At 42.1% G+C, this 11,812-nt stretch overlaps 1 protein-coding gene across 1 annotated transcript; it reads left to right on the plus strand.

Annotated features, from left to right (window-relative positions):
* Positions 1-719: 719 nt before the first annotated feature.
* On the plus strand, positions 720-10,566 carry LOC114686215 (carcinoembryonic antigen-related cell adhesion molecule 3-like). Its single transcript, XM_028860871.2, is given in 6 exon segments — positions 720-787; positions 5,026-5,333; positions 5,335-5,386; positions 6,985-7,344; positions 7,541-7,720; positions 10,402-10,566. Coding segments are annotated over 5 exon segments (957 nt in total). The 5' UTR covers positions 720-723; the 3' UTR covers positions 7,714-7,720; positions 10,402-10,566.
* The last annotated feature ends 1,246 nt before the right edge of the window (positions 10,567-11,812 follow it).

Raw genomic sequence — 11,812 nt, forward strand, 5'->3', positions numbered from 1 at the left:
TTATTTCCCTTGGGAGAAAGACAGATTTCCCAGAGTGTAATCACCCAGACAGAAGTTGGGCATTTTAGAGAAATGATGCTGAAGCCAGAAGTCCTCTTACCCTGGACACACAGGTGACCTACTCCCACACATCCAGAACATGAAACTCCTGATACAATTGCTCTTTGTCCTCTGCTCCTAACTGGTGAATGATTGGTGATGACTGAGTTCCCTCTCACAGGCTTCAGTAAGCAGGTCCCTTTCTATCCCTCATAGGTATCTCTGTCATATTCCTGCTGGAAATAAATCCTGCCTTTCCAGAGCACACAGAGATAACTAAGCACTTAGCTGGATTTCTGTGTCAAAAAGGATACACAGAAAGGACTGGGGGTCCTCCTCTTTGATGTTGACAGACCCAAGGCCAAGGACACCACAGACGTCATCCCTAGGGTGTTGTTCTGTTAGAGCTTGAGGAGGCTTATCAGCTTATTGCTCATTCATTGCACAGTCTGGAGGTCTGAGACATAAAGAGAGGAAAGGGGAGAAAGATAGAGGATGGAAGAGAGAGGGAAATGAATTGTTGTGTCTTGTACAACATGTGATTCTAGGAGGGGCTTCTACCTGGAGAAGTCTCAGATAAAAGGGAGGAAGGACATCAGAGCTAACACTAAGACAGCAGGGGCAGAACAGTGCTGGAGTTGAAGCCCTTCTCCACAAAGGGAGCACAGAGCAGTGGCGGGGGCCATGGTGGACTCTGCTGCGCTTCCTTGCATGGGTTGCTTCTCCTGGCAGTGGCTCCTGCTCACAGGTGAGGAGGTCACTATCTGACTTTGTGGGAAGAGGGGCATCTCAGAGCCTGGCTAGAGTCCCCTGAAGAAGAGAAGATCTTGAGGGGACACTCGGGTTTCTTTCTGGCTTGAGAGGAAGAACACAGAGAGGGACAGGCACTCGGCAGCAGAAAGTTCTTAGTTATATGAGATGGTAAAACAGAAAAAGGCCCCATTTTTCTCTACGCTAAGTTAATCACTTTAAAAACTATATCCTGGGGACTGATGTCCCCAGTCATGAGAGGGTGACTATAAAATTAAAAATCAAACTAGGGAAAGTTATTGAGAAGACTTAATGGTAATGGTACTGGCTGCCAAGTCTAAGATATCAGTTAAATCCCCAACACCTACAAAGTATCTTACATCTGTGTACATGCTATACACACACTCACCCATACACAGAGACACCACGAGTACACACACATACATAACATTCACCAATGACACACACAAAGAATACAAACTAAGAAAAAATCAAACTCTTGTACTAAAGGTATCATTAGTTCCAGATGTGAGGACTTTGTAAATACACTCCTGATAAGAGGATCCTGGAACATACATTCACCCATTCATCCAAGGCATCCAATCTTTATCAGGCATTGGCTCTCCAAACATGTCAGGGTCATCTTGTTTCTCATGAAGCTCTGGTCTAGTGAGATAAAAGACAAACCTGAAAGAATATCTAGAAGGTGGATGTTGCTGTCCCAGCAGCCAGCCCCCAAATAAATGACATGGAGACTTATTATTAATTATGAGAGCTTGGCTGATAGCTTATGCTTGCTTCAAACTAGTTCTGATGACTTAAATTAACCCATTTCTATTAATTACTTTCTGCCCCATGCTTTATTACCTTTACCCTACACTGCCATATGGCTTTCATGCTTCTTCCATCTCTTGATGACATTTCTCCACATCTCCCCCTTTTTCTTCCCAGCATCCTCTCTGTCCCTAAAATCCTGCCTAATTATTGCCTGTTCAGCTTTTTCTTAAATCAATCAAAAAACAAATCTCACAGTGTATGAAAAGATTATTCCAAATTTTCTCCTTTTTGTCCAAATAAGAAAGAAAGGATTTAACTCTAGCATAATGAAACTATAAACAATAAGAAAAAATATCAGGTAAAAAATACATTTACAATGTCCTGTCCACTTGTATTTGGCATAGTTGAAGAAAATACTCCATTATTTATTCTATCTTGATGAGCCAAAGCTCTGTACCTAATTCTACTTCTATCATAATCAAGGAAAACTATGACCATCTAGTCTTCAACTCCATCAAAGACTGACCCCAGAAGGATTATATATTGCTTTAGTAAACAGGAAGTGCAAAGCAAGCAATTTCCAAAACTAAAATGACAGGAACACTGGCTGGCTGGACAGTCACCCAAGATTTCTCTACAATGTTTGAGCATCCATCTTTGGCCAATAGGCCTAGAATATCTGACAGACTTTTCTGTGAAGCCTACCCTGTCTTAGCAAAGTTCAGCAGTCATTTACTTTGTGTCCTGCTGGTCCAATTTGGACAGCATGTCAGCAGTTGAGCAACAGCATTTCCTGCTCAGATGGCTAGCTTTTGTCACAAAGAATGCAAATGCCATATAGAGGTTCTTTGATGCCCATATTCTTTTTTGAAGTAGATTGGTGACACCAGGAGAAGACATGTGTCATTGGAATGAAAAGTCTTATGCTATTAAAACATTTAAAATGCCATATTATGTAGGTCTTTTAAGTGTTTGAAGATCACCTATCTATCTTAAATATATCTCTGTGTTGGTCTTGAAAACATACCTAACATGGCTATTAGTTTCATAGATATAGATGACTATTAACCTGTATTTATTACTCATAATAGCTTTCAAAGACTAAAGCTTTATACAACCTTTCTTAAATGAGCTGCATAGGTATAATATCTTAAACAAGAATAGAAACATATATACAGTATAACAAAATAACATTAAATTTGCATCAATATACAAAAATCCATACAATGTAAAATATTTGAGACTAGTGTTTGTTTAAAAGTAGACTCAACAGTCCACCTTTTATCTCATTATTTTTATACTATATCCCCCCTTTTCCTTCAGAAAAGAGATCCTTGGCCATTACCAATAACAACTTGTAACCAACCCCTAAATGATGACAAACATCTGTAACCCATCAAATAACCAAAAGCCAACCACCTCACCTCTTGGGAATGGTGGTGTCATGTTCTCTAGACTGATTGCTGTTATTTGGGGACTGGCATCTTAGAAGACCCTGAGAAAATTGGGAAGGTAATGGATCAAATCTGGAGAGTAGCTTATTATATTGTTGTTCAGTCTCCATGCAATCAGAAAGTGCAGGCTTAACTGAATTCCTGGCTGGTCTTGAAGCTGTTCTGGATGCAGAACTCTCGTGAAAACTACAGCAGAAGCATTCTGAGACTGATTCACCTGGCCACTCGTTTTCATTGGTATCTGGTCCTGTTGCTTCAAAAACACATAAACTTTCAAAGGTAACATACTTATCTGCATTAACACAAGTATAGAATATGCAGTATGCAAAAGTCAGTAAAGATGAATTTTTATTTTATGTTTGGTCATGTAAAAGGCATCTGTCAACTGTGTAAACCTGTTTTGACTGTATAATCAAACTGTTATGTGCATCTATCCATGCCATAAGAAAGTATGATATGTCATGTAAGTTATAAGGCCTCTGTCACTAACAAGCGTTAATCATGTCTCATCTCAGAGCTGTTCCCATGTCAAGGGATCAGTTTATAATCATCTGTCCTGTAGCAATTTTTTGGCTTCCTCCCACATGTCTTAGCCAAGATACTCAGAGGTCTCCTGTGGTCAAATCTGATCTCTATTAATCTGGAAGGAATACAAAGCCTTTTGTTTCCCATGGTAACAAAAGCATTACCTCTCCTCCAACACAACACACTGCCCAACTTCCATTTTGAAGTTAAGACATTTAAAAAATATAAAGGTTGGTTTAATTTAGTAGTTTTCATAATCCAATGTCTCTCAGCAGCTATTTTTTTTTTACATTAGCATTTAAAAATTCAAAGTTAACAAGACACCATATAGGATCCAGATTCCCTGTGTATTCCATCCTTACATGACTTATTTATTCTATTACTTCACTCTCCCTTTAAAGACTTTATTATTCTTAAACTAGTTATTTTTTATGAGTGTCTATACCCATTTTCCTTAAGCCTATGTATATTGTTAAATACATTGTAATGTGTTTAGAGGATTTTTCCATCTGCACCTGTTTTACTGCATATCTGTAACCTTTTCTGTCTGCATGAGCAAAACCTAAACCTGCCATGTGGCTTAGCTCATGCATACTGGTGGTTCAATCATACAGGCAGCTGCTGGGAGATGTTCTCTGTACATGCCAGCATGAGAGACACAAGACTAAGAAGCTCTGTTCAGCTCTGTTTTTGTGTTTTAGAACCTTTGTTTAAGCTTTCTCAGATCTTATGTGGATACATATGGCCAGACATTGGGTTGCCATTTGTAGTTGGACTTTTCTGTCCAGGCAGCCAGGTCCAAAATAAACAACATGGAGACTTATTGTTAATTATGAAAGCTCAGCTGATAGCTTAGGCTTGTTTCTAACTATCTCTTATAACTTAAATTAACCATTTTTATTAATTACTTTCTGCTTGCGGCTGTATTACTTTTACTCTATAATGCCAGTGCTGCTTTCCTGATTCCTCTGTCTCTGGTTGTTGATTCTTCATGTCTCTACCCTCTTCTTCCCAGCATCCTCTCTGCCCTGAAAATCCTGCCCAGATACTGGCCATAAGATTTTTTATTAAACCAACATGACTAACAAATTTTCACAGTGTACAAAAAGATATTCCACAACAATAGTCAGATAACTGGGACAAAGAGGAAAAGAGAAAAGAAAAAGAAGAACGTGAAGGCCTGGTTCTCTAGACAAATAGAGAAGGGGAGGCATCACTCAGCCCATATACTCTGGATATAAGCAGGAATCTGAGGTGAGCCCTGCACATACCTGAGGGGAGAATTCCACATAGAGAAAGCAACAGGTTCAGGGCCACAGAGGGTGTAGAGGTCATCTGCTCATCCCCTCCTATATGGTGGTCCTGCTGTCACCCACCTAGCCAGGCTAAGTGATAAGCATGTCTGCTCAGGACACAAGCTCCATCTTTTCCATCAAATATAGAAGTCCCAATGTTCATGGATTTCTCTTTCCCCTTCTAGCCTCCCTTTTAACCTGTTGGCTGCCTCCTACTGTTGCCCAGCTCACCATTGAATCAGTGCCACCCATTTCTGCTGAAGGTGATAATGTTCTTCTGCTTGTGCACAACCTTCCTGAGAATGGTCAAGCCTTTTCCTGGTACACAGGAATTATGGTGCTCAAGAGCCGTGAAATTGCGAGATGTGCAATAGCTACCAATTCATGTGTGCTGGGGCCTGCACACAGTGGTAGAGAGACAGCATTCAATAATGGATCTCTGCTGATCAAGAATGTCACCAGGAAGGACTCAGGATACTACATCCTACAGACACTTAAATACAAATTCAAGATCTGAAATAACACGTGCGGAATTTTTTGTACACAGTAAGTCATTCTTGTAACCTCTGGTACTGGATGGGGTTCATTCCACTTGTACATACACAGTGCTGTCAAGGCTGAACTAGATCTACCTCCCTCTACATTGTGTCCTCGTGTTGTGGTTTGAGGATTTAGTTCATGCATGCATCATGGAGACAAACTGCCATAGATCATAACCTTACCTGACTCTAGAGAGGACCTGTGCTTGGTAACTCAGTCAAGAATGTTTCAGCCTCAGCAAAGACTCTTGGGGCTCTCATCATGAACATAACCTTGGTTTGGAAAAGATAAGGAAACCGTGAGATCTTAAGTGGCTCTGTCTCCCAACTTCTGTCCTAGACTTAGATCACAGGAAGGAAGGACAGCTTACCTGCCACCAGAACAATAGACTTGGGAAAGTGCTGGAGCCAATGTCTTCTCCAGGGATGGAGAAGAGAAACAGACAGCAGAGGCCATGGAGCCACTTCCACATCTGCTGCAAATGGCATAAAAAATGGCAGAAAACTCCTGCTACAGATACCCAAGCCATTCCCTATACTGTGAAGGAGAAGGTTCACTCAGAAATGGCCTAGAGTCTCCTAAAGAGATAAGAGCCTAAGAAGAGACTTGGGGTTTTTCTTTTCTGCTAGAGAGGAGAAGATACAACAAGGGAGACAGAGACTCTGCAGCAGGAAGCTCTTGATGGGCAGGAAATATTAAGGGGCACAGGAAGAGAGTTGGATTGTTCTTTAATCAAGTTAATCACATTGGCAACTATATTCTGGAGACTAACCTTCCCATCTATGAGAAGATGACTGTTCAAATGAAAAGCAAAGTGCAGTGGGCCAGTGAGATGACTCAGTGGATATGGGCTCTTGCTGTCAGCCCTAATGACCTGAGTTCAATCCTCACATCCCACATAGTGGAAAGAGAGAACTTAGTAACAACAGTCCTCTGACCTACACATAGGTACTGTGGCATGCACCCACTATGAACACACTAATACAACATTAATGTGCACTTGTGCCCCCCACAAACAGTAAATATAAACATAAAAATCAAATTACAGCATGAAAAACTAATTAACTTGGAATCTGAGAATCTGTAAATTAATGCATAGAGCTGCAGTTTCCCGAAGTGTACATTTATTCATTCATTCATTCATTTATCCACTGAATTCTTTATAGCATTGGACTTTCTAAAAAGATCAAATTGATCCCTGGCAACAAAGTCTAGTAGTGGATGGCAAGACACATGAAAAAAATTAAGAAAGTACCACAAAGGAACTAATGCAAAATAAGTCAGAGTGTAAAGACCCAGGTTCTGTCATGAAAGACCAGTAGAGGCACATTCTTCCTTGTGCTCTGACTGTAAACAGGGATGGGGGCAGTGAGGGTGAGTCATGCAGACAGATGAGGAGAGAGTTACATACAGAGAAAATGACAAGTTCAGTGGCACTGAGGTCATTGAGCTCAGGTTGCTGACATCTACCAAGGAGGATAGGCACACCCTCACCCACACACCAAGGCTCAGTGATGGACACATCTGCTCAAGACTCAGAGACCCCACTTTTCCACCAATGCAGAGGATTCACTATTGACAGATTTCTTTCTATTTCCTTCTAGCACCAATTTTAGGCTTCAAGAAGCATACTGCCCCTTCCAAACTCACAATTGAGTTGGTGCCACCCATGGTTGCTGAAGGAGACAATGTTCTTTTACTGGCTCATAATCTGCCAGAAAAGCTCCAAGGCTTTGCTTGGCACAAAGGGGTACTTCCACTCGACCACTTAAAGATAGCAAGCCATGCAATCCTCATTAATTCAAGCACGCTTGGGCATGCATATCATGGAAGAGCAACAATACGTTCCAATGGATCCCTGCTACTCAAGAATGTCACCCAGAAAGACACAGGAATTTACACCCTACGGACCATATCTGCAGATTTGAGATCAGAATGGGCCATCATGCACCTCCAAGTAAACAGTGAGTGATTCTTTGTGACTCCTGGGTAATAAGCAGACTTTGTTCTACTCTGTATACACAGGACAGTGAGGCCTGGACTGTGCCTATCTCCCCTCTGAACTGTGTCTTCTCATTTGGGTTTGGGCACTTAGGGCAGGACGCATATGGGAGACAAACTGCACTAGATCAGAAGACTTCACCTGACTCTAACCTGCAGGGAAAAGGATGGCAGCTCAGTCCAAGGATGCCACCCTCAGCTCAGACTCTCTGGATTCTCACCATGTATGTGGCCCTGAGAGAGGTGCGATGGGACTTGAGCAGAAACAGGATGAGGAGAGTGTGGAATCCTGGCAGAGTGGTGAGAAGCAAGGAGCCCTGGCTCCAAAGTGAACTCCAGGTAACCGTGAGAGTTTTGTGATATTGCTTAAATTTGACTACCTGCTAGAGCTGACTGGAAGCGATGCTTTATTATGTGTCAAGTCTGGAACATGGGAACCAACCAGTAGCTGTCATGACCAAACATGATTAGGGTAGGTAACCTGTCATCTCCTTTTCCTGAGACTCAGCATGGGAGCATAGCGAACAGTGCCCAGGTCATCAGCCAACAGTTCTGTTGGTTTATGAGTTCACAGGAAGGTCAGGGTCTGCAATAGGAGAGTGAGGGCCAGATCATCTTGGCCATGTAATTGTCCTTAGAGTCAAGCCCAGGAATGGTCTTCTGTGGACCAATAGTAGCAGGCACACTGATTTAAATAGCTCCTCAGTCCCAAGATGAGGTCATTGCTAATACTTGAGTTTCACTTATAATCATGGCAATGATAATTTACCACGTGTCCTATTGTAGGGAAACTGAGAGATAGCGAAGACACTGGTTGAATAAAAGTTACACAACCCATGACTGTCAGATTGGAAGCACAAGATAGCTGTGTACAGCCACAACCCAGTTTCTCCACCCCAGGAGACTTCATAAGGTGTCTGTGGGGGCATATCAGAGCTGTGGTTCAGAAACTTTCATCTTAGGAATCAGCAGCTCACAGGGAAAGTCTGGTCCAGGCAGCAGAAGCAAATGAGCAACAAAGTTTGACTCTGTAATGAAGCCTCAACTGAATCCTGGACTTCCCCAGCCCACTTCCACTACTCTGGACTTCAGATGATAGGTTTCTTGGTGTGGTGGTTTCACTCTTCCTGGAGAATAAGGAGAAGATTCAGCCTTATCCCTCCATCAATAACGTGCGAGCCACAGGGTCTAGTTTGCAGTGTACTCTTAATACTCTTGTGATGAAGGAGGAAAAGAATGAGTAACGAATGAACAAGTGAATGGGTGGGCAGATGGATTTATGAGTGGATGGGTTTATGAGCAGATTGGGGGATGGATGGATGGGCTTATGAATGGATGTCTTAGAATTCCCTCCAGACATTAGAAGCTACATGAAAAGTCCTACTATATCTGGCTGTGTGCATGCTCTATCCATCCTGCAAGTGAGACCCTTGTTCCATCTCTCTGATCTTCTTCTCCTAAGCCACTGGAGAAAGAGAAGTACATGAGGATCCTTGAGATGCTGGTGTGTGCAGGCATTCTCACAGTGATACCCTCAAGCAGTCATTTAGAGTTCCTCGGGGTCCTGGAAGTCATTTAACCCCCATTGCCACTACCATGCACATTTCTGCTGTTACTATTCCTTCCCTGTCACTCATGATCTGTACCTTTGTTCAGGCAGGTATGCCTCCATCCTGCCCAGCTCAACGTTCCCTTAACTTCCCCACATGAATGGCTGCATTTCCCGGTCCTTTCTCACCAACACCTGGACATAGGCCTTCCCATGCAAGCCATAGAAAAGGGCACAGAAATCAGTGCAACAGCCACTCCTGTGAGGCTCCATAATATGCAATACCCTACACACACACACACACACACACACACACACACACACACACACACACACGCACGCGTGCACACACACACACACACACAAACACTCACCACAGAAGGAGTCCCCGTTGTGTCCCTGCCCAGGGCTCTTGACTTCTACATTGCTGATATGTAGAATAAGCCAAGAGACAGGAACAAACATATCCTGCAACTCCTTATTGAATCCTTGGGGACTAGAGGTAGAAGAACAGGACTTGCAGCCCCAAAGTCTTGATTCTTTCCTCCATTTCACTTTTGATGACATCCTCCTCCCTGTGTGGCTCATGATCCTCCTATGGTTTATGAGCCTTCCAAAGGAGAGGTGACACGGTCAGCAATGTCTAATGGGATCATGGCTTTGCCATATGAACCTACACTTCATAACATTACACTGCCACAAGGTGGCTCCTGTGACCCAGTGACACACTCCAAAGCTCCAGCAGTTACATTGCTCATTCTGAAAGCATTTCATGCAACTTACTTTGTGATTCCCAGTATCCAAAGAAAAGAAAGTACATTTCACACTGTGCTGGCCCAGTTCCTCTGTGCCTCACTGTTCACAAAACTGGCACACAGATGTCTTGTAAATGGACTCTAACTGTGACATGTGACACTGGTGAAAATTGGGGGTTGTTTCTCATTTTGCACAGTAGAGAAACCACACACTCTTCCTCTGGTCAGTGCTGTCCTCAACAGGACTAAAATCTTTGTCTGTTCAGAGTCACCAGTTCAAACCAAGGTTTAGCTTCTGCATTTAATCAAAATGGGACCCAAGAACTCAGAGCTTGGTCTAAGGCCTTTCTGTGCTGTAGAGAAGTATTCATTGCAGGAACTGGTCTTAGATCCTGGGTATTCATAACATTTTTTTTGCCTATTGTAGCTAGCTTGGCAGAGATGATGATATTCTAAAGAGACATTTGAGTCTCTCAACCCATCAGATTATTAAAACAGTGGAGTCCACTCCCAAATGGGAATCTCCCCAGTAGTCTCATGCTGGGAGAATGAAGAGGCTCCAGCCAAAGGGGACCTTCTCTCTGGAAAGAGAATCCATCTCATAGGACCACTTTGTACGATGAGACAGAAGCACGGACAATGATGGGCAGTGGTGAGCCGGTCTACAGCTTGACTGGGCTGCTTAGGTGTACATATCCTTTGTTTTCTATTTAAAGGTTCATCTTAACTTCAAGATCTGAAAGTTGGATTTCAGAGAGTCAAAGACCAGCTGAGGCTAGTGAAAATGGACTTTGAAGAATCGAAGATGGAATTGGGAATTCGCTTGTCTTTTTTGCCCTTTCCTCCAAATTAGCCATTCTAAATAAATATCTTTCTACTTCCCAGTGTTCCTTTTGGATCATTTAATTGAGTTATTAAGGATGGATGGCTAAATCCAGTTTGGTTCACATGGTGTGAACCCCCAGGGCTCTTGAATTCTGCAGTGCTATTGTGTGGTTAAGCCAAGAACGTTCCATGCATGACTTCCTGCAAATTGATGTTTGTTGTTGACTGAGCACTGCTACTTTTTTACCATTTCTCCAAGCCCGGATAGTGTTGCTCTATGCATGACCCATTTTATCCATAAAGCTTCCACAGAATTTTAGACTTATTCAATGCTAATTTTCAATAGCAGATAAATTTTCATCAATCTTTCTAACTCTTAATTGAATTCTACCCTCTTATCCTGTATTGGATTCCTTAATTAATTTACCTTTTTGTGTTTTGTTGCAATTAATGTGTCACTTTATTTGTGTCTCCTTTGATTTTTTTAACATCTTGCACTCATTTATTTGGCCTTTTTGTTTGAGACAGGGTCTCTCTACATACCTCTGGATGTCCTGGAACTCACTAAATAGACCACGCTGGACTTAAAATGACATAGATCTGCCTGCTTCTCCCTCCCCTGTGCTGGGATTAAAGCCATTCATAACCAGGCACAGCTCCCTTTGATGTTTTTGTGTGGAATTTTGTCTATTTCCCTGTCACTGGAAGCCATTACTGTGGAATAGGTGATTTGGAGGAGGTGTAATTACCTTGGTTTTCACATGCCTTGTGATTTTGAGTTAGCTTATTAAATTAGTTAAATTCTTTCCCATCTTTCTTTATTATTGAGAATTTCATACGTGTGAACAATGAAATGAAATCTATCTATCTCCATTTTCATCAGGACAATTCTGCCATATCCCATTAGGTCTTTTCCCAACTATGTGATTTGTTTTGGATAACCGACTAAGTTCAGTTAGTGCTGCCCATATGTTTAGGGGTGTGGGATCAAGTCTGGTGCTTAGAAGACAAATTGAGCAAAAGAAAATGAGACCCCAACACGTCTACAGCAAACACTTCTATCAAAAGAATGAAGATAAAAGATTTCAACCAACATCTTCTTCATTGAAGATATTACCCTATTATTATGATTTTGGTGAAAGAGTTTGTTGTTGTGGAGTTGAAAACAAATGTAATCCCTAGAACATCCCTGACAGTACAATACTGTCTTTTACTGGTTTCAGTTTCACGTCCCAGAACCGTTCTATTAGTTCCCAGTAGAGTGTCTCAGCTCTGGGTGATCCTTTGGGATATTAGGTCATA

This window comes from Peromyscus leucopus, unplaced genomic scaffold (assembly GCF_004664715.2).
Source record: "Peromyscus leucopus breed LL Stock unplaced genomic scaffold, UCI_PerLeu_2.1 scaffold_1134, whole genome shotgun sequence".
Classification (NCBI taxonomy): Eukaryota; Metazoa; Chordata; class Mammalia; order Rodentia; family Cricetidae; genus Peromyscus; species Peromyscus leucopus.